The sequence below is a fragment of the Bos indicus genome, chromosome 7 (assembly GCF_029378745.1).
Source record: "Bos indicus isolate NIAB-ARS_2022 breed Sahiwal x Tharparkar chromosome 7, NIAB-ARS_B.indTharparkar_mat_pri_1.0, whole genome shotgun sequence".
In the NCBI taxonomy this organism is placed as follows: Eukaryota; Metazoa; Chordata; class Mammalia; order Artiodactyla; family Bovidae; genus Bos; species Bos indicus.
The window spans coordinates 63,331,923-63,355,124 of NC_091766.1; the positions used below are offsets into that span (position 1 = coordinate 63,331,923).

The 23,202-nt window shown below is 38.7% G+C and overlaps 1 protein-coding gene and 1 long non-coding RNA gene across 4 annotated transcripts in view; one reads left to right on the forward strand and one right to left on the reverse strand.

Moving 5' to 3' along the window:
• Positions 1-1,928: 1,928 nt before the first annotated feature.
• Positions 1,929-19,687, reverse strand: NMUR2 (neuromedin U receptor 2). Of its 2 annotated transcripts, XM_019963674.2 has the most exons (4): positions 18,873-19,589; positions 10,144-10,228; positions 7,558-7,683; positions 1,929-2,996 (listed from the first exon to the last, which is right to left on the reverse strand). In XM_019963674.2, exons 1-4 carry the CDS (start codon positions 19,587-19,589, stop codon positions 2,701-2,703), a joined length of 1,224 nt encoding a protein of 407 aa, XP_019819233.2. In that variant the 3' UTR covers positions 1,929-2,700. The 2 variants fall into 2 exon arrangements, with proteins under 2 accessions (XP_019819233.2, XP_070649982.1); XM_070793881.1 differs by lacking the exon at positions 7,558-7,683 and having other exon boundaries at positions 18,873-19,687.
• Positions 19,688-19,693: 6 nt separating this feature from the next.
• The window catches only part of LOC139184205 (uncharacterized), a 307,785-nt gene continuing 304,276 nt past the window's right edge, over positions 19,694-23,202 (forward strand). For both annotated transcript variants that reach the window (XR_011567766.1, XR_011567767.1), the window contains exon 1: positions 19,694-19,934. This is a non-coding gene — a long non-coding RNA (uncharacterized lncRNA). The remainder of the gene's footprint in view (positions 19,935-23,202) is intronic.

Here is a 23,202-nt window from a genome sequence, read left to right on the forward strand (position 1 = left end):
ACTATAAATTTTCTCTACAAGAAAAACAAGTACACTCTAAGAATTATGACTGTGATTTCAAGGGATTCTTGTATCTCCTGAAACTTTTCCATGGGTCTCAGATTAATAATCACTGCTATCTCTTTGGGCCAAACTAATTTGGCAAGCAACATTCTAAATATCTTTGCTTCTGTTCACTAAGTTTGTAAATCACTAGAGAGCTCAAAAATCACTGTGTCATTGAAGTAGAGTTGAATTGCCAATACTTTGTTAATTGTGTTTACTATCTGGCCTCTTCTATCATTATCCTAAAATTCAGGAATCACAAGGAACTCAAGAGATGATGAGGTGCACTACTGAGTAACACTGAACAATTTAAGTTTTAGTTTCTCCCTTTATTCTACTAATTTTGTGTCAACTATTATATAAGGTAACTCTAGGACTTCAACTTTTATTGAAGGAAATATTCCTTATATTATAGGAAATATAAGCTTCCTGTATGTATATATGTGCATATGTATGTATGTCTCTATAGACAAAGCCTTAACACTTTTCCCTCCTTTTTTAGTGTTATGTTTAGTTAAACCTATTGCTCTCTGACTTGATCAAACACTGTTTTTTTATATATAGTCCCACAGTGCTTATATTTGGATTTTGTGGCACACTTCACAATTAGATTTAAACAACTGTGTAATGATTTTCAAAAAAAAATCATTTCTTCTACTAGATAAATAATTTAAAGGTGAGGTGATGCCACAATGCCCATTACGTAATGGGTTCTGAAAATTTGTTGAATGAAAGAATTAATAATCATTTTTTGATTTTTACATCTTTAAGAGAAGAAAGGAAAATGAGGATTTTAAAAAAGAGACTAAAGTTTTAATCAAACAACCAGATTACTAGCTTCAGTTTTAGTATTGTTTCTTTTGGAGTTGATGTTAAAGACAGTAATTGTATTAGACCTTCAAAAGTCAAGAAAGAAACGCAATTGTCCGGTTTTTGAGGTTTTTCTTTTGTTGAGTCTTTTCAACTTAATCCTTAAATGTCCAGAGAATTTTTGCTCACCAACATAAAGCATCACTAAGAATTCAGATTCATTAAAGTTGGCTTGTAATTAGCTAAGAGATTTTAAAAATATATTGAATTACTTTGAAGATGACTGTTCAGTTAGAAAATAATGTCAGAGACCAATATCCTCATTTATTAGTAGAATGGTCTGTTCAACTTGGGGAAAATTCAGACTAAAAGCTGGAGCTTGCTTGTTTCAGCCTCAGTAAGGCCTGGGGCAGAGAAGAGTCTTCTCACACTGCAGACACAGCAGGCATGCCATTATAATCACAGCTGATTAAATGGCCAACTGAAGGTCAGATGTCCCTGTCAGAAACAGAATCTTGGTCTTTCAGCTCTTTAACATGGTTTCCCGTGGAGCGATTTTTTGGCTCAGTATGTCGGAATGTGAGGTCAACTTATTTACTACGTATTTATTGTGACTGATATATTGTCAGGACTCCAGTAACAGCAAAAAGGAACACAGGATACTTCATGTCTTTGACAAATCTACATTCTAGCAAAGCAAGAATATAAATCATGGAAATACAAAGCAGGCTGAAGGAAACGCTTAAGATACATAAACTGATAGAAAAGTCAGATTATACTCTTATTTGAATAAATCAAGCAAGGCTTTATGGAAGAGGTAACACAATGAGCTAGATATTGAAGAATGGGTAGGATCACATCTGATGAAGATTGGAGGTATAGAGAGCATTCTGTAAGCAAACATATGCAGCTGGGGAAACTGGGGTGTGACTTCATAAGAGCAAGTAATTGAACTTGAGTAGAAGTGTGTAGTAGTTGTGACGATGCAATGGCGGCCACTGTAGGAGTGATGAGGGCTATAGAGACAATGAAGGATTGAGTAGGAAAAGTCGTGAGTTTGAGACCAGTAGTAATCAGTTGACTTGTCCTTTTTATTAGACAGTAGACATACATCTATTTATGACACAAGTTAATAGAAATCCAGGTCTAGACCAAATGATGAAAACAAATAAGTAGTGTAGGTTGACTCTTTGGACCTTCCACCATATTCTCTTTCTTCCCATTCTTCTCCAAGTAGAACTTGTATCTGATTTCATCCCTGGTGAGGAATGACTGATAATGACTTGCGGATCATTAATAGAATGGTGGGAATAATAATAATTCTGAAGAGCATTCTTATGTTATCAGGACTCTTTAACTCAAAGGCTTCAGACTGCAAGGAATCACATTGTAATTGAACAGTATGAAGCAGGGTAGACAGATTGCCGTGGAAGAGCTGGCATGGGCCCCTCAAATTACATTAACAGCATTTCCATGTCTCCCTCTGTGGCTCATAGGGACCACTGGTTGTAAGAATGCCAGCCTGACTCAGAGTGTGAATAGCAAGACAAATCATTCCCAATTGTGAGAATGACTCAATGTATAGGTGCTATGACGTGTTAGTCATGCTCTTTGCATGAACTAGTGAAGGGCATGAAGCAGTTAAGACAGTGGAATGCTAACTAAAAATCAAGAGGTTCTGGGTTTTAAATCAAGATTTAAGTAGCAATTTTCACATTTGTTGGGGAAAAAACTAGAATTGGATATGTAAGTTCCAAGAGTCATTTTACCTCCTTCATATCATATAAGAAGGCGTAAATTATGGGACATCCCCCCACCCCTCCAGAATACAGAACCACACGGATGTCAGCTCTTTGCGAGCTCCTTTCTTGGCACCTGTCCAGTACAGAGGGCTGTGGGGAGCTGCGAGCTAAGGACGGACAGCTGACGAGGGAACTGGGGAGCTACGTCCTCAGTCAGCTCCACAAGGTGGCACTCTGTCAGGAAGATGTTCCGCTGCATAGACGGCCCCGGTGAGTGGTTATGGGAGTGCTGCTGTTGGCAGGAAGGGGGGATCACAGTCCGGAATGCTGCTTGGAAGCGGTGAGAGAGCAGGTTGTAGATAATGGGGTTGACTGCTGAGCTCAGGTAGAAGAAGACACCTGGAACGCAGAGGATTAAGAGACAGGCTGAGGAAAAACTGAGGGGGAGGCACTACACGGAGAAGCATAAATATTTAATAAAGGCCTCACATCCCTTTGATTGCCTCTTTTGGAAGTGATAGTACATACAAGACTCTAATTGAGAATACAAAATGCTCTGAACAGATCTACCACCTGTGTACTTTAGGAACCAAACCTAGAAAGATTAAAGAGTCTCGGAAAAATTTAAGCTGGAATGGGATCTCTCTGAGATGTTCAGCAACTTCCTTTGATCCCCACTTGTTTAATTAAAGAACATGTTCCCATAGCATTAATGAGAGATGCTTAAGTATCAGAAGAAAGAGATGTTTTTATCTTATGCTTCAGTCTATCATTTGAAACTGCAAGTAATGGAGGAATAGTAAATCAGTCAAGGCATAATCTCTGTTAAGACTCCTTATGATGCCAAATAGCTCTTCAAAGAAGCATTCCCCAGTGTCCTTTTCCTGCCAATTCCTTCCCCTTGATGTCTCTTCCCACCTTATTTCCAACCTTAATGAATTCTTGTATTGTTTTCCATTTGTTTTCTCCACCAAATGCCTTACACATTGCCATTTTCTTGGTTGATACACACTTTTCATTTGTTACCATATCCTATTTTATTTCCTCAAGGCCCATGGAGCCTGAAGAATCAGAGGACTTAAGTTTCTGATCTTGGCCCTTGCTTATTCTGTGACCCTGGACAGAACTGGCACTTCAATTTCTTGTTCTTTGTAAAATGGAGATGATAACACCATTTTAACCCACCTCCCTGGATTATTGTGAGGATAAAGTTGAGGTACTATCCACAGAAGATACAAATGATAGATGCTATCCTCAACACATTCATTGTCATTCTCATTTGTATAGTTCAGGACACATACAGAGCCATTTGCCTGTGGACAGAATTGGGCACAGAGAAATGTTGTTTAGTTGCAAAGTCCTGTCTGACTCTTTTGCGACCATATGGACTACAGCCCGCCAGTCTCCCCTGTCCATGGGATTTCCCAGGCAAAAATACTGGAGTGGGTTGCCATGCCCTCCTCCATAGGATCTTCCTGACCCAGAGGTCTAACCCAGGTTTCCTGCATTGCAGGAAATTGTTTACCACTATCTAGGAAACCCAGGAAGGAATGTCTGTGGACCTGTAGGGGTGGGGGGTGCATTTCTGTACACTGTTAATTTGTTCAATAAAGAAATACTGATTGAACTTTTATTATGTGACTTTGAGGCCCACTGGAAGGTAGTGGATTTAGACTTTGTTCTCCAAGGATCTAGAACAGTATTACAGAGATAAGATTTATGCCTGATTTCAGTAATTAACAAGAGGATGATACCTAACAATATCTGTTAAGACAAGAGCAAAATATGTGATACTAACAGTCATGTTATGGAAATTCACATTAAGCACAAGAACACTAATAATCATGACAAATCATCTCCATAATAATGGGGGTGACTGGAGTCTAACCAGACCATGAAATGGGTAGGAGACATTGGGGAAGAGAGAAGGGGGTCTCAAGAGAGGAGTGGAAGAGAGGTAGAAGGCACAGCATGCACCAGTGTACTGAGACGGGAACACTTATTGTGCAAGAATAATGCAGGACGTGCAGAAACCCCTAATTCACCAACTTGGAAAGTATATGGCTTATGAATTGAAAATACTATAATCTGAGGGTCAGAAGGCAAGTTGGGGGCGTTTTGGGCATAGCATTTAAGAGGTTTAGATATCATCTGGTTGGTAGGGTTGGGGAGGGAAAAATTATGTCTTAATAAGAAAATGTTATTGTGTTGTAAATGACATAGCTTGGGAATCTTAAAATAGTTTTCTTGATGCCTCTGGAGAAGTGTAATCAACTAGTGAAGCTTCATGTGATCTTGTGTATTTTCCAATTTTTTTAAAGAATAATTTATCTTATTTAAAACACTTTTTTTATTGAAGTATAGTTGATTTACAATGTTGTGTTGGTTTCAGGTATACAGCAAAGTGAATCTATTATGCATATACATATATCCTTTTTAAAAAATTCTATTCCCATATACACCTATACAGAGTATTTAATAGAATCCTTGTGGTACACAGTAGGTCTTTTATTAGTTATCTATTATATATATAGTAGTGTGTATATTATTTAAACACTTCCACTTCTCAGACAAACCACAAAGATCAGAGCTATAAACATTTTTGAGATATTGTCCAGAATAATAAATAGTTTAACACAGAGGAAGGTCCTAATGTCTAGGTATAAGCTTTACACAAGCCCTGCTGAATAAAAAAAAAAATGGTGGTAGAAAACAGATAATATATATGGTATTAAGTATACATATGAATGTTATTGCTCTATGCATATCTGGACTTTAATTTTTACAAATTGCTCTTATCCTTCCTCCATAATGACGTCTTTGTCTTTGAAAAAGAGCTTGTAGAACCAGCCAGTGACTAGCAGAGGTAGAGGGATAAAAGCGGTCTGAACTTAAGGCTAACAGTTACACTAACTGAGAACGAAAGACGTGGGGGCCATCCTTTGCTCCATTCAAGAGGAAGGAACCCTGAACTTGAAGTTAGGTGACTCAAGCCTGAATCTTAATTTTTACTATTTGCCCACTACCTTTGGACAAGTCATTTCTTATTTGTAGAACTGTTTCTTTAACAATAAAATGTTGATGATAATGTTTACTTTACAATTTGTGATAGTCATAGAAAGATATACTATAGTTTAAAAAGTTCTTTAATAGCTATTATTTTACTTGCTTCTCACCATCAGCCTGTGGGCTTTCCAGGTGGCGCTAGTGGTTAAGAACCCACCTGTCAAGGCAGGAAATGTAAGACATGCAGTTAGATCCCTAGATCGGGAAGATACCCTGGAGTAGGAAATGGCAACCCACTCCAGTTTTCTTATCTGGAAAATTCCATGGACGGAGGAGCCTGAAAGGCTACAGTCCATGGGGTCACAAAGAGTCGGACATGACTGAAGTGACTTAGTGTGCATCAGCCTGTGGTGTGTATAGAACAGGCATTATTGCCATATTATAGTTGAGGAAACTTGGGAAAGAAGGAATCCATGTTTTGCTTATAGCTAAGAATATTAAAGGTACTGAGATGCAAATCCAGGCCCTCTGATTCAGCAACCTTTCCGTCACTCTCCAACATAGTGTATGATGTCCTTAATGAGCAGCATTAAAGTGGCCTAAAAGCAGAACATGATGCCCCATGAATGCCCTTTGGCTGGCTTTCAGGAGGATGTAACACTTGCTGAAGACAATAGTGGGTTTCAGGGACACGGATGTTTAATAAATAAGAACCAAATAAATCCCATGGCCACTGGCAGAAAAACCAAAGGAATCATTCCTTAGACCATTTTCCTGCTGTGACATCATATTTAGAGTTGAGGGTTTTCATAAAATAGTGTCTAAAGTAGTAATATGGTATATTTCTTTTGAGCCAGTAACCTATTTAATCAATATTTAATGCCTAATAATATTTAAATATTTAATATTTAAATACAATAAAAATCAAATGTCTTCATTATATATATATATATATATGCGTGGCATATATGTGGCATATGCGTGGCATATATACAATACAATATATATTGTGGCATATATACATATGCGTGGCATATATACAAATACAAATATACATATATACAAATACAATATACATATATACAAATACAATATAAATTGTATTTGTATACAAATACATGTATACATGTATACATGTATTTGTATACATGTATACATGTATACATGTATTTGTATACAAATATACAATATAAATACAAAATATATATATACATGTATATATACATATATACATGTATATATATACACACATATATACATATGTATATACACATATATATACACATATATATGTATATGTATATATGTATACATGTATTTATACATATTGTATATATATGTGTATACATATATATGTATATGTATATATATGTGTATATATATATACACGTATATATATACATATATATATGTATATATATACACATATATATACATGTATACATATATATATGTATATATATATACATATATATGTATATATATGTATATGTATATATACATATATGTACATATATATACACACATATATATACATATACATATATACATACATATATATACATATATACATACATATATATACATATATACATGTATATATATACATATATATAATACAAAATATACATATACATGTATACATGTATTTGTATACAAATAAATATACAATATAAATACAAAATACAAATATACATATATACAAATACAATAAAAATCAAATGTCTTCATTATATATATATATATATGCGTGGCATATACGTGGCATATACGTGACATATGCGTGGCATATATATATATATATATATATATATATATATATATATATATATATGCGTGGCAAATCTCTATGATAAATTGGCATATACAGATAGAACCTACTTGCTCTAAGCAAGATGAAAAAGCTGCAGCTACCTGAACACTTGTGATGCACCCAAAGGATCTACAATTTTACCTGACACCACATGGATGAGATTGAACACAGCAGCCAGGGGTTCGGTCCACTCCTCCACAAAGCTGAAGAAGAGCCGATCAATGTGGAATGGGGCCCAGCAGATAGCAAACACTAAGACCAAGACAACTGGAAAAGGAGGATGAAGGGGAGAGTAGAAGGCAGTCAAAGCAAGAAGAGGTATACAACTCCTTCTGAGTTCCTGCTAGCATTTGCCCTTCATCTTTGTTAAGTTATACTTCCTAAAGGTCACTAGATCCTACAGAACTTCTACACAGAATATGTAAACATAAGAATGAATTATATTCTGTGTAGAAGTTCTGTATTGAGAATCAGTTTCCCAAATGATTGTACAAGATTTCTTGTATAATGTAAGTTTCCTTTAAGGTATTAAAATAGTATTGAATGTATTCAAAGTCCAGAAAACATTCTACTGTGGAATATAAATTATTGCCAGTAGACTGTTGTAACCACACAAACTGGATATATAAGTAAAATGATTGTGCTCAAGCAAGTCCGTGTTCTTTGAAGTTATAGATTAATAAACTATGAAGTGCAGTATGAATTTATATTGTTATTCTAGAAAAAATAGAAGCTTTTATGATTTTAATCATTTAAAATTCTGCAAGAAGTCAGGGAAAAGAGAAAGATTGAACAACCATAAACATACTATAAGCATCTCTGGATTGGAATGGGGATGTGTCTATTATAAATTACTAGGGCACAGAATTCCTTCCAGTTGCTTTATGTTTGTTTTTACTTTTTATTTTTAAATCATTACAGATTCACAGGAAGTTGCACCTTCTAGTTTCTTATTTTCAGTTCCCCAGACAGAGATTGGTGCTACCAGAGTTTCTCTATAGGGCATTTAATCCGCACGAATATAAATATGTATGTTTTTTCTTCTCTCCTGGAGTTGTAAAATACTTTTCCTTCCTTTTCTTTTGAGATCTACTTCAAAATAATCTTGTAGGGGCTAACGGAGAGATAGACATGTAGAGGAAGCAAGATTAGCTATGCATTGATAACTTTTAAAGCTGGATGATGGGTACTTTGGTGTTCACTTTTACAGTTCTCTGAACTCATGAGCACGTTTGATGTGTTTCATAGTAAACAGTACATATGTCTCCCATTGGCACTAAACATACTCAGAGTAAGTGATCTGCCTGCTTTATGTGGTTTTAGGACTGTTTGGGAGATTCTTCTGAATTTAGCCTTGAATAAAATGTCCCTAATCTGCTTACTACTGTCTATAATTTCCTCTAATTAAAAATTTAAATTCCTGTTAAAATTAAACCCTCTGCTTGCAAAAGGCAAAGGGTTCACAGTGTATTTTATCATTGTAACTTTAATGTGAGTACACTTCAAGTCTCTTAGTGAAAGATTATGTTCATAAAGGAAGGGAGAGAAATACTGAAGGGACTAGATTGCTTGGTAGAGAAGATCAGGTGCTAACACATGGTAAAAAATTTCCAAGAAGATGATTAGTAGAGCTGAAAAGACATATTTTATTGACCTCACAGGTTTTGTTGTTGTTCATATATATCACATAGTTGCAATGAATGTTTCATATGCATATTATCCTGGAAGATTTTTTTTTTCTTCTAAATCTCACATTTTGAGTTGGAAAGTGTATCACAAACCTCCTTTCTCTAATTGATCAGTATCTTGTTAGACTAGTGCTGGATCTTGTATTTTTATAACATTCGAGTGTGGATCAGTGCTTAGATTTTGTTTTAAAATCTTATCTATATAAAAGAGTGTACTGTTTATATAAAATCATGCAATGTCATAGGAGGAATGACTGCTTAGAATATTCTTAACCAGCTGTTCTTATTCTGGAAATAAAAGATCTCATGAAGACCAAGCTTGGTATCAGAGGGTTTTGTGATCCTCTGAAATGGACTATCAAACATTTGATGGATGCTCATTTATGTGTTTTCTGAGTGGAAAATTCACTATTTCCATAATACTTTTAAAGAAACTCATAATAAAAAATAGGTTAAGAACCACCTCCTCATTTTAAAAGGGAAAAGAGATATTTGAAGGCTCTGAGAGTGGATATGATTTCCAAAAACTGAACAGAGTGTATTATAATGGATGCAGTTTAGTGTGTTGTTCTGAGGTCTTTAAAACAGAACAAAATAGGCAGGCCCTAGAAGCTTGAGTCAGAGAAGGCAATGGCACCCCACTCCAGTACTTTTGCTTGGAAAATCCCATGGACGGAGGAGCCTGATAGGCTGCAGTCCATGGGGTCGCTAAGAGTCGGACATGACTGAGCAACTTCACTTTCACTTTTCACTTTCATGCATTGGAGAAGGAAATGGCAACCCACTCCATTGTTCTTGCCTGGAGAATCCCAGGGACGGGGGAGCCTGGTGGGCTGCCGTCTATGGGGTCGCACAGAGTCGGACACGACTGAAGCAACTTAGCAGCAGCAGCAGCAGCAGATGCTTGAGTAAGCCATGGAAGAACAGGACATGATATTGTGCTTGAAGAGAATTTTGATCTGATACCAGCAACACTTAATCATACCAAATATAACTGCTTTCCTTTAACAAACATACAATTACAAAATAGAGGACTCACACAGCATTTTAGTGACTGATTTTCTGGATGGTCTTTGAATATTTGCGGTCACTTTATCTGCCTCAAGGTGTTGGTCTTTCTTCAGCTGCAAGGGAAAATGCAAAGAGATATAAAGAAAGGGAAACAGTTTTTCCTCCTATTAAGATCTAAGAAGTGTGAGTCTAACACTCATTTTGCAAGTTAAAAAAAAAAAAAAAAAACCTAAGAGAAATGTAAAGTTAAAGTGAAAGTCAGTCAGTCATGTCTGACTCTTTACAACACCATGGACTGTAGCCTGCCAGGCTTCTCTGTCCATGGAATTCTCCAGGCCAAAATACTGGAGTGGGTAGCCTATTCCTTCTCCAGGGGATCTTCCCATCCAGGGATGGAACCCAGGTCTCCCGAATTGCAGGTGCATTCTTTAGTGTCTGAGCCACCAGGGCAGCCCAAGAATACTGGAGTGAGCAGCCTATCCCTTCCTTCTCTAGAGAATATTCCTGACCGAGGAATCGAATTGGGGTCTCCTGCATTGCAGGTGGATTCTTTACCAGCTGAGCTACCAGGGAAGCCCCAGAGAAATGTAAGAATTAGCTAAATGTTTAACAGTAAGTTGGAGGTGGAACTGGACTCAGGTCACCTAACTCAACTGTATAGATGGGGCCAAGTTACAGGCAACCATTTGTCCTATGGGCTTCTCTGGTGGCTCAGATGGTAAAGAATCTGCTTGCAATGCAGGTGACCTGGGTTTAATCCCTGGGTCGGGAAGATCCCCTGGAGAAGAGAATGGCAATGCACTCCAGTATTCTTACCTAGAAAATTCTAAGGACAGAGAAGCCTGGTGGACTACAGTCCATGGGATTTGTAAGAGCCGGGCACGACTGAGTGACTAACACTTTCACTTTCATTTAACCTATGCTATTCTGTAAACGGAGAAGGCAATGGCACCCCACTCCAGTACTTTTGCCTGGAAAATCCCATGGACGGAGGAGCCTGGTAGGCTGCAGTCCATGGGGTCGCTAGAGTCGGACACGACTGAGCGACTTCACTTTCACGTTTCACTTTCATGCATTGGAGAAGGAAATGGCAACCCACTCCAGTGTTCTTGCCTGGAGAATCCCAGGGACGGGGGAGCCTGGTGGGCTGCCGTCTCTGGGGTCGCACAGAGTCGGACACGACTGAAGCGACGCAAACAGCATTCTGTAAAACCATTGTTTTGTAGTTTATTAATAGACATTCCATGGGAAAAAATTTCCTAAAGTTAAAAAGTTAGGCTTTTCCATTGATTCATTCATTTATTATATAATTATTAGACATCTATGAGATGGATAGGCAGTAGAAAACAGAAACAGGTATTATTTCTGCTTCATGATCTTTATAGTCTTTATTATGGATCTTCTTTGAGCCTCAAATGCTAATGAGTATAACTCATCTTCATGGGAGACAGTGTATCATCTTTCCTCCACCTCCACCTTCCACATCCCACATCTCCTATCCTCTCAGGGGATAATGTTTCTTAGACTAAAAAATACCCTTCCCAACCCTTTTCAGTGGAATACCTGGTACCATCTTGAGAAGCACAATTTGGAAAACTCTATTTTACAAATACTATCCATAAAGGTTCATATGTTTCTGAATTTAGATGTTAAAATAATTTCTCCTTACTGGCAGATATGGTGATCTGTAAAGTAGCATCTGATAATTTCAAATATTAACATTTCCTGTACATACAGCCTCTCTCACCCAGTTAAGTGCCACCTACTCCTTGGAGGCTTTTATGGCAACTGTAGACCATTATCACCTTCTTCCTCTGAAATTCAATAGCACTGAAGATCTACATCATTCGTCTAGTTGTGAATTTTTTTTTCTCTTTATGTATTTCAAGTTTGTGGGGATGTTCAGCCAGATAAAAGAAGCTTTAAGGACTCATAATAAACTACTATCAAATATCTAGAAGATAGTATAGTGCTTATTCTCCCTTCTCTTAAAAATAGTGCCCTGATTTTCCTTTAGGGAATTTATTCATTCTCCAGTTCATAGTCATTAATAGGAATCTGAATGATCCCATCTCCAGATACAGATTTGTTTTTGTTGTTGTTGCTCAGTCATGTTAGACCCTTTTGCAACCCCATAGACTGTAGCCTGCCAGGCTCCTCTGTCCATGGGATTTCCCAGCAAGAATACTGAATTGGGTGACCATTTCTCCAGGGATAAAACCCATGTCTCCTGCATTGGTAGACAGGTTCTTTACCACTGAGCCACCAGGAAAATCCCAGAACTATGTTTAGTCCCTGTATAATTTAGCTGTCATCCTTCAGTCAGAGTGGTTGGATGATTGAGACCAATGAGATTTCAGATACTTTCTTACTCTTTTATTGGAACTGCCAGGGAGCGTTGTTTGCTTGTTTGTTTTTTTCCTCCTCACCATGAGGAATGTGCTTGGAGCCACCAATGGGCTGCTATGCAGATTTCGAGGTTGAAACCAACACCACAGACAGAAGAGCAAAGAAACAGAAATAAAGCTAGATCCTTGCTGTCACTGTGTGTCTTACTAGATTAATCTTCCCCAAGAGCCAGCTCTCCCTCTAGATGTTTCAGGTCTATGTTCCATCTTGTATTTAATCAGATTGAGTTGGAGTTGCCTCTTCACTGTGTGGAAAGTCCTGACAAACTGAGGAGGCCATCAATGTGAGGAAAATTCAACCCATTTTATAACCTGTGTATATTAGGATCAATTGATTGAGTTATAAGGAGACATATTTCAGTTCCAGCTAAAAAAATTAGTGTGGTCTGTGGAACAATGGAACAGACTTAGACTTCTATAAGAATCAGTGACCTTCCTGGGCTAGATGCTGTTTTTACAAAATATTTTAGAGAAGGTATTTAAAATTAAATAAGACTTGGAAGAAAGGAACATTAAAAGTTGCCTCCAAAGTTCAACAAATCAATATCCTAAAGACAGATATGCTCCTCAAAGTCAGGTAGCTCTCCACGCTGCACTGCCCTGAAGTATCTGCATGGATGATTAATAAACCTGGCCATCTTGAATATATTGGTGTTCTCTACATATTCCTGTGTCTTCAGAAATTAGGGGACTAAGGTTCCATCAGATTTGACCTTTTGCAGTCATCTAGAACTTGGAAAGAAATAGGGGGAAATATTGTGAAATTATTAGGAATAAATGAGAAGGAACTAAAGATGATAAGATGTTATTTATATAAGAATAAGGGCTTCCTAGGAATATAAGAGTAAAAGAAAACAATGCAGGTAGAGTTCTTAACTCACTGGCTGGCAAATGATACTCAGTAAATTATATATTGTGATTCTGGGAGTTCCCTAGTGGCCTTGTGGTTAGGATTCTTGGGCTTTCACTGCTGTGGCCAGGGTCAGGGATCTGAGATCCTGCAAGCCATGTGGTGTGGCCAAAAGAAAAAAAAATCATATATTGTGAATCTGATTATTGTCCTGAGTTTACTCAAAAGGCATAATAAATTTTTCATGAAATATTTATTTATAGCTGTGGGCCCACTCATCTGTATTATGGAGTCCCTTCTAGAGATTCTTCTCATGGTACCACTCACCCACATGCTGTACTTGTGTTGACACAAATAAGGATCCAGATACACTGAGAAGAGAAAGACTTGTGTTTAAGGTTAGAGCAATAAATCAAACTAATCTTTCTAACTCACCTTCAATTAAATCTACTAAAGTTTCTGATTATTTCATACCATTTAAAACATTTGTCCTTATTACAAGATAGTTATTCCATTATTTGATTCCAGTCTATAATCAAGAACAATGAAAGATTATTAAGACCTATTAGCCACTTCTCTGGGTGCATTCAACAGTTCTCATTAGAAATTTTTCTACTCCAGGGAACAGTTTCCTTAAATCAAACAGCTGGCAAATGGCTCGCACAATCCTTTTAGGAAAAGGCTTCTTTTTGAGTGTAGTTTGCACTGAAAAGAAAATGCATGGCTGTATTAATCATTACTTACATTTTGGCTTTCTTAGGCTACAGTGACACAACTATTCAACTAGAAGAAGAATAAGAAACAGACTATTTATACATGTTACACGTGGTTTCAACAGAATTTGAAGGGGTTAACATAGCAGAATAGAATCCAAACAATTTGTTTAGCCAATATTAAATGCTGCATTATTTCTTGTTGACTAATTTCATTTCCCTTCAGATGTTTAACAAAGTATATATTTACCTATTGATTATTCCCACCCAACCCCAAGCATTTATTTTAAAAGTGAGGTTACAAAAAGAGGAGAGGAAAATTGTCATCACTCTGTAGGAAGTTCAGAAGTCTTGCTGCTCCACTCCTTTTAGCTATGTATGACAAAAGGTGAAGGGAGACATGGGGTTGATTATCAATCAGATAATCCCGATCAACTGTTTATGCTGATTAAAATCATTTTACCAGTGATTCATTTATATAGTTTGTGAGTTCATTTGTATAACTTTAGAATAGTGAAAGTGAAGTCGCTCAGTCGTGTCCGACTCTTTGCGACCCCATGGACTGTAGCCTACCAGGCTCTTCTGTCCATGGGATTTTCCAGGCAAGAGTGGATTGCCAATCCAGTGGATTGCCACTGGAGTGGGTTGCCATTTCCTTCTCCAGGAGATCTTCCCAACCCAGGGATTGAAGCCAGGTCTCCCTCATTTTAGGCAGATACTTTACCATCTGAGCCACCAGGGAAGTCCAACTTTAGAATACCAAGGTATAATTATAGCTTTTGTGTAAGTATCTCCACCATCTGAACAAAATCTGTTTATTAAAAAAAAAAATCAGGAGTTGCTTGTATATTTTTGAGATTAGTTGTTCGTCAGTTGCTTCATTTGCTATTATTTTCTCCCATTCTGAAGGCTGTCTTTTCACCTTGCTAATAGTTTCCTTTGATGTACAGAAGCTTTTAAGGTTAAATATACAAGCAACTCCTACAGCTCAACTCCAGAAAAATAAATGACCCAATCAAAAAATGGGCCAAAGAACTAAATAGACATTTCTCCAAAGAAGACATACAGATGGCTAACAAATACGTGAAAAGATGCTCAACATCACTCATTATCAGAGAAATGCAAATCAAAACCACAATGAAGTACCATCTCACACCAGTCAGAATGGCTGCAATCCAAAAGTCTACAAATAATAAATGCTGGAGAGGGTGTGGAGAAAAGGGAACCCTCTTACACTGTTGGTGGGAATGCAAACTAGTACAGCCACTATGGAGAACAGTGTGGAGATTCCTTAAAAAACTGGAAATAGAACTGCCTTATGATCTAGCAATCCCACTGCTGGGCATACACACTGAGGAAACCAGAAGGGAAAGAGACACGTGTACCCCAATGTTCATCGCAGCACTGTTTATAATAGCCAGGACATGGAAGCAACCTAGACGTCCATCAGCAGATGAATGGATAAGAAAGCTGTGGTACATATACACAATGGAGTATTACTCAGCTATTAAAAAGAATACATTTGAATCAGTTCTAATGAGGTGGATGAAACTGGAGCCTATTATACAGAGTGAAGTAAGCCAGAAAGAAAAACACCAATACAGTATACTAACGCATATATATGGAATTTAGAAAGATGGTAACAATAACCCTGTGTATGAGACAGCAAAAGACACTGATGTATAGAACAGTCTTATGGACTCTGTGGGAGAGGGAGAGGGTGGGGAGATTTGGGAGAATGGCATTGAAACATGTAAAATATCATGTATGAAACGAGTTGCCAGTCCAGGTTCGATGCACGATACTGGATGCTTGGGGCTAGAGCACTGGGACGACCCAGAGGGATGGTATGGGGAGGGAGGAGGGAAGAGGGTTCAAGATGGGGAACACATGTATACCTGTGGCAGATTCATTTTGATATTTGGCAAAACTAATACAATTATGTAAAGTTAAAAAAAAAAATCAGTTCAGTCCTGTTTGCCCTGGCTGAATTCTGTTACTATTCATAATACATCCTCTCTAGTTAAAGCATTAATGCTGCATGGAGGAGATGGGAAGGGACTTGCCCTGGGATTGACTATTTTCCATCTCCATCATGTTAGAACCATAAAGAGCAGCTCATTGGAGACTTGAGTCCTGGAATGATGAAGAATCTCTGAGTGGTCAATTTTGAGCACACATATAGCTCCCTTCCTTCTTTCTTGCTCCTGGGATTTCATCAGTCTTGGTTTTCTGCCTTTTGAAGGCATTTGTCCAGACTCAATCATATCTTTAGACTTGCCATGAGAATCAGTACTCATCAGAGTTGATCAAATCTCTTTAAAATCTTTCAGATCAAAAAGGCCCTCTGAGATAATATTTCCATGTCTCCTATTTTGAAGGTAGAGAAGCTGAAGTCCAACAATAAAGGAAATGGCTCATTCATTCATTCACTGAGCTTACAGTCTAGTTGGAGAGGAAGAAGTTAAGGAACCCACAAGTATAGAATTATAAATTGTGATGAATGCAATGATGGGAAATCACTAGGAATCACGAGCACCTACAGGGGAATCAAGCAGTTAGGGAATCAGGGAGAACTTCCTGGAGTAAGTGTGAGTAAAGTATGACTTAAAGGACAAGTGAGAGTTAGAAAGGCAAAAAGGATTGTGATGGTGGGCGGTAGGGACGTTTCTGGCAAAAATACAGCAAAAGGTGCAAAGGTCTTGAGATCAATGCCACAGATTAGGGTTTACTTTTGACTCCCAGTCTAGAAATCTTTAAATTCCTATAGAAGAGACATTCTGAGCAGATAGTTCCTTTCCAATGTCCTCTGGGTAACACCTCACCCTTCCTGAGAATAGGATGCTATAAGTTGCACTGCATACACAGAGCAAACTAGGGTGGTTTCTTAGCTGTTATCTATCACCTAGCTCCTGATAACCAGGGAGCAGTAGATTCATGACGACACAACAAAGTGACACTTAAAGTAACTGTTTGGAAAGGGAAACATGTTTCCTATTCAGAGTTAGATAGTTCCCCCAAATTTACCTGAGACAAGTGATTGTTCACCGGAGAAGGCAACGGCACCCCACTCCAGTACTCTTGCCTGGAGAATCCCAGGGACGGGGAAGCCTGGTGGGCTGCCGTCTATGGGGTCGCACAGAGTCAGACACGACTGAAGTGACTTAGCAGTAGCAGTGATTGTTCACTGTTAGTAGAGATTGTATTGGTACATTTGGGGTGGATATTTCTCATAGAGCTCATGGAATCATGCAGAAGACCTTTCCCCACAGTGGATGCACAGGGCTTGCTAAAGATATGGTGACTGTGAGCTAGTCTGGTTTGACACATGTCTCTGGAATTACAGGGGCCAGTCCACCAGGAGGAAACTGGCACAGTTCTCTGCATGATTAGATTTATTCCTATGTACTTAAAATCTGTTCTTCCTCCTTAGACTTTACCATTCACTTTAGGCACAGTATTTATTCGAAAGGACCGCCTGTGGGACACTCATTTTTGACACACAACTTTCTCAGAGATGCACTGAGATGGGAGTATATTAATTATCACATAATACATGGTACCAGAGCCATCTTACAACATAGAATGTGAATGTGATGACTGTTTTGTTTTCCTTTCACTTATAACTCACATTGCTCCCACTCAAAGATTCCCTTTTCCTTTTCTTAAGGAACCACAGACTGTTAGAGTGATCAGGAGTGCTAATACATAAGATCTGATGTAAACTTCTCATTTTATAAATATAGAAACTAATTCCAAGAGAGAATTGTGAGACATTACCTGAAGGCATCTTATATGTGAGCTTCATACGTGGGAGTCTAAATGGTCTCATGACTATTTCCTACATAACTACCTCCCTAAATGGGTATAAAACTCTCATGTTTAGCTTTCCTCTCTGTGATTTTTGATGCAGAATATACCAGGAAAGGAATCATATAGACTCACTTCTCCTTTCATTAAAAACAAAACAACAGTTTCAGATAATTTAGATCCAGAAAAAAAGAAAGAAAGAAGTTTATCACCATGAGCACATGAAGGTAAACTCTAATTATAAAATGTTACAAACTAAGTAATAATATTCTATTAATTCCAGCTATATCTTATTCACACTGTCTTCTAATCTGTTTTAGGCACTCTGTTTACCTCTTTGTCCTTCAAACTCCACTTGTCCAGTTGATTTCACTCAGGCCATATTTTTGCATTTTAATCTGATATTTCCACGAAAGGATCAAAGCAACCACCACAAGGAAGTGTCTGACTTTAAAACTGTATATCTGTCTTGGAGTATAAACTACACAGGGATAGTTTATTTTATATTCAGACCAAGTTGGTGCAGAGGAAAATTTCAATGCAGGCAAAACAGGTGAGGGCAGGAAAGAGACCACAGGATATGAAACAGTCTCTCCAGGGGTGGCTGTCTTGTGCTATTTAAAATGAAGCTCTATCCCAGACCTACTGAATCAGACTTCTCTGTAGGAAGTGACTCACACATCAGTTCGCATGGTAAAGTTTCAAGGTGATTTGTAGGAATACCTAGGTTTGAGAACCACAGTTACAGAGGGAAGAATGATGAAAGGTGAGTTAAAGGAAGTGGTTTATAGCTGTGGTTACTGTCTGTCCAACTGAAAGCCAGCCTGTTAACTTCTGAGTTTCCCCTCTGAGTTCACCCTGTTTTTCTCTAAGGTCCCTTCCAGTTCTGAATTTCTCCAGTTCTAAGTGTTTCTCAGAACTTAGAGAAAAGAGAAGGAACGCCGCCCTAAGGGTTGCAGCCAGCTTGGATACTCACCTTGAGCCCCATGAGGTAGTAGAGGACACTGATGACTGTCATGGGGAGGATGTAGAAGAGGAGGGAGGTGACCTGGATAATGAAATTATAGATCCACATGGGCTTGATGACTGTACAGGTGGCAGAGCCGGGGATGATGGACCCATTGGGAAAGTAGTGGAGTTTGATGCCATGGATGCTGGTGTTGGGCAGAGAAAAGAGAACAGAGAGGCCCCAGACGATGCCAAGGATGCGAAGGGCCCTGCCCGGGGTGCTCTTTAGTTTGGCGCGGAACGGGTGGAGGACGGCTACGTAGCGCTCCACGCTGACGGTGGTGACGCTGAGGATGGAGGCGAAACACACGGTCTCGAAGAGGGCCGTCTTGAAGTAGCAGCCCACCGGCCCAAACAGGAAGGGGTAGTTGCGCCACATCTCATAGACTTCCAGGGGCATCCCGAGAAGCAAGACTAGGAGGTCGGAGACAGCCAAGCTGAAGAGGTAGTAATTGGTGGGGGTCTTCATCGTCTGGTGCCGAAGAATCACCAAGCACACCAGGAGATTGCCAACGACCCCCACCACAAAAATCAGAGCATACACCGCAGTCACCGGGAGGAAGAGGTGGCTGCGACGAGGCCCGCAGAGCAAAGCTAGGTAGTCATCTGTGTTGTTCAGGTATTTCTTGAAGGGATCTTTCAGTTCCTGTTGGTACATCCAGGAAACATTCTCATGTTTTTCCATCACTGCTATTAAAATGCAAGACCTGAGGCTCCTCTGGAATGAGCCTCTGTCCCAAGCTGAGCCAGAAAGGAAAAAGAAAGCAGGCAGGAAAGCACAGGCTTGGGGAAGGAGGCCTGGAGAGGGATAGAAACTGCTCAGACCTCGGATCCCTTTTGAAGAGCCCCCGAGACAGAAGCCCCGCCCCTTCGCGGACTGTGGGCCAATGTACTTGTCAGACGTTCAGTAAGAGGATAGCTGGGTGGGGCGTGCTGGTTTCCTGAGCAGGGAGCAGGAGAGGAGAGATGTTTCTCTGAATTGGAAGGAGCTGGGAAAGCAGAACTGTCACAAACGGTGGCACTAAATTAGGTAAGGTGTGGGCACTCAGAGCAGTGCATTCTATAAAGTTGTGGGAATCTGGGTGGAAATACAAATTGAGGTTGCAAGGTTGTGCGTAGAAAAGTACAAATCTCCGTTGATCCTCGTCACCTATACAGCATAACAAAAATGGGAGATCAATAGATTTCTCAAGTATCTTGTTCCATTGAAAATTCAGGGCTCTTGGGGGAAAGTGTGATCTGTATGTCTTTTTGGCTTTGATTGCCTCCGTGATAGAATCCAACACCGGCTCACCACCTAGCCCTGCCTGCTGTCTGACACTTCACTTTTGACAGTTAACTTGTTGAAGCAAAAGGCAGTAGGATTTAGAATCAGGCACACCTGTAAGAAATTCTGTAAAACTTTGGGAAAGTAACTCAAACTCTCAGATCCACATTTTCTTATCTGTAAACTGGAGAGTTGTGTTATTATATTCAATAAATACTTCTTGAGGATTTACTGCATACCAAGGAGTGTTCTAGGCTTTGAAGAAACATCAGTGAACAAACAAGATGAAGTCTCTGCCTATGTGAACTTTTCTTCTGGTAGTGATTTCTGAAAATGTCCAAACAAACTAATGAGTGAATTAATAGAGTTGCAGATCATAATATGTGCTATGAAGAAAAGGGACCATACTAACATAAGGCTACAGGCATTCTTTTTTTTTTTTTTTTTTAATAAAGAATGGTCAAAGAAGACTTATCTCAGATATCATTTGGGCTGAGTTCTGACTGATGAAATGTCAATCATAAAAGAGTTAAGGGAAGTGTATTCCCAGAAAAAGTAATAGCAAGTACAAAGGTCTTCAGGCAGTAACAAGCTTGATGTGTTTCAAAAACATCAAGAAGGCCAGTGCAGCTGGAACTTAATGAGTGGACAGGAGAATATGAGAGTTGAGATCAAAATGACTAGAAGGGACAATATTATATACATTTTTCGAGGATCTGATAATAAGTTTGGATCTTATTTAAACTGCAGGGACTTTGGATCTTATTCAAGCCGCAGAGAAATCTTTGGACAGTTTTGAGCAGGAGGGTTGCTCCTGCTGCTAAGTCGCTTCAGTCGTGTCCGACTCTGTGCGACCCCATAGACAGCAGCCCATCAGCCTCCACCGTCCCTGGGATTCTCCAGGCAAGAACACTGGAGTGGGTTGCCATTTCCTTCTCCAATGCATGAAAGTGAAAAGTGGAAGTGAAGTCGCATAGTCGTGAATGACTCTTCACGAACCCATAGACTTCAGCCTATCAGGCTCCTCCGTCCATGGGATTTTCCAAGCAAGAGTACTGGAGTGGGGTGCCATTGCCTTTTCCAAGGGTTGCTACTGGGGGCAATCATTCCCTTATGTCTCTGGACTGTTTTTGCCTATGGATTGAATAGGCTTCCATATTACCGGTAAGAAAATAGAAATGCAGAATGAATTCACTGTGTACCTCTATCAACAGAGGTAAATCTGAACAAGCACAGGGCTACTCTCTGTAGCTGTGGGCCAAAATAAAATACATGGCATTCATCTAGGGATGATAGTGGGCAATGACAAAGATGCTATTAGAGGCTGGAAGGACCCATGGGGGGGGGGTGCTGATAATTTGTTATTTAGTTTACAGGTATCTGGAACAGGAGGAGACACATGCAGATCTGATGGATAGAAAACCATGTACCACTCAGAGTTCCTAGACTTTTACAGTTGTGTCTGAATAGGAGTAGAAATCAGGGGGGCAAGGGGATATGATGTGGGGGTACAAGTGGCATCTATGTAAAGCTTTCAATAAAATACAATAGCTAATATTTATTGAGCACTTATTCTTCCTAGGTACTATTGTGGACATATGTACACACATGGTTTTCTCTCCATCAGATCTGTATGTGGCTCCTTTCGTTCCAGAGACCTATAAATTAAAGGACAACTTATCAGCCTCCCCTGTGGATTCTTCCAGCCTCTAATAACATCTTTCTCATTGCCACCATCTCATCCTTAAACTAATGCAATGCATTAAATTGTTTTTATTGAAATATAGTTGATTTGCAATGTTGTGTTAATTTTGCTGTTCAGCACAGTGACTCAGTTATTTATATATATATACATATATATATATATTCTTTTTAAAATATTATGGTTCATCATAGGATATTGAATATAGTTCTATATTATACAGGAGGACCTTGTTGTTTATCCATTCTGTATATAAAAGCTTACATTTGCTAACCCCAAACTCCCACCCCCTCCCTCCACAAACTTCCTCCCCCTTGGCAATCACTAGTCTGTTCTCTGTGTCCATGATTCTGTTTCTGTTTCATAGATAGGTTCATTCGTGTCCACATTTTAGTGGTATCGTATGGTATTTGTTTTTCTCTTTCTGATTTACTTCACTTAGTATGATAATCTCTAGTTGCATCCATGCTGCTGCAGATGGCATTATTTCATTCTTTTTTATGGCTGAGTAGTATTCCATTATATACATGGACCAAATCTGCTTTATGTTGATGGACATTTAGGTTGTTTCTATGTCTTCACTACTGTGAATAGTGTTGCTATGAACTTAAGGGTGCATGCATATTTTTGAATTATTATTTTGGTCAGATATATGCCCAGGAGCAGGATTGCTGCATCACATGGTAACTCTATTTTTAGTTTTCTGAGGAACCTCCATACTATTTTCCACAGGGAGTGCACCAACCTAGATTCCCACCAACAGTATAGGAAGGTTCCATTTTTTCCACACCTTTTCTAGCATTTGTTCTTTGGTAGTTCACTGTAGTTTTTATTTAATGCCATGTATTTTGGAGTTTTTGTTACAGCAGTGCTCTTCTTCCACATCCAGTTTTGAGTTAATAAATTGGACTACATTATGCTGCAGTAACAAACCACACAAACTCTCAGTAACTTTAAACAACAAAAGTTGATTTCTTTTTTGGGCTATGCATTGATGGGCTGGGGAGAAAAAGCTTTATAGATACTCTCTTCATCCAGGATAATATGGAAAAGTCTACCATTAAAAACACAGTGCTAAGACTATTAGGAAGACCAGATATGAGGGTGTAGCTTCTCAGTCCCATCTTTCTGGGGACTTTTCTTCATCCTTTAACATCTAGTAGTGCTCTGGATATTGAGAATGTACTCAGCAAATGGATTATAAATAAAGAGGTGTTGTAGAAACTAGATTGTCTATGAAGTAATCATACTTGATGAAGGAGTAATTAGGAAAATTGTCACCATCTCATAAGAAAGTTTTTCTGTTACAAATGTGAGCAGTTTGAACAC

Excerpts from the sequence above, each read along its gene's own strand:
- NMUR2 (XM_019963674.2), bottom strand. The coding sequence starts at position 19,589 with ATGGAAAAACATGAGAATGTTTCCTGGATGTACCAACAGGAACTGAAA. Across the intron at positions 10,229-18,872 it reads ACTACCTCATGGGGCTCAAG|CTGAAGAAAGACCAACACCT; the intron begins GTGAGTATCCAA and ends TTTCCCTTGCAG. Across the intron at positions 2,997-7,557 it reads TCTCATCCATGTGGTGTCAG|GTGTCTTCTTCTACCTGAGC; the intron begins GTAAAATTGTAG and ends TCTGCGTTCCAG.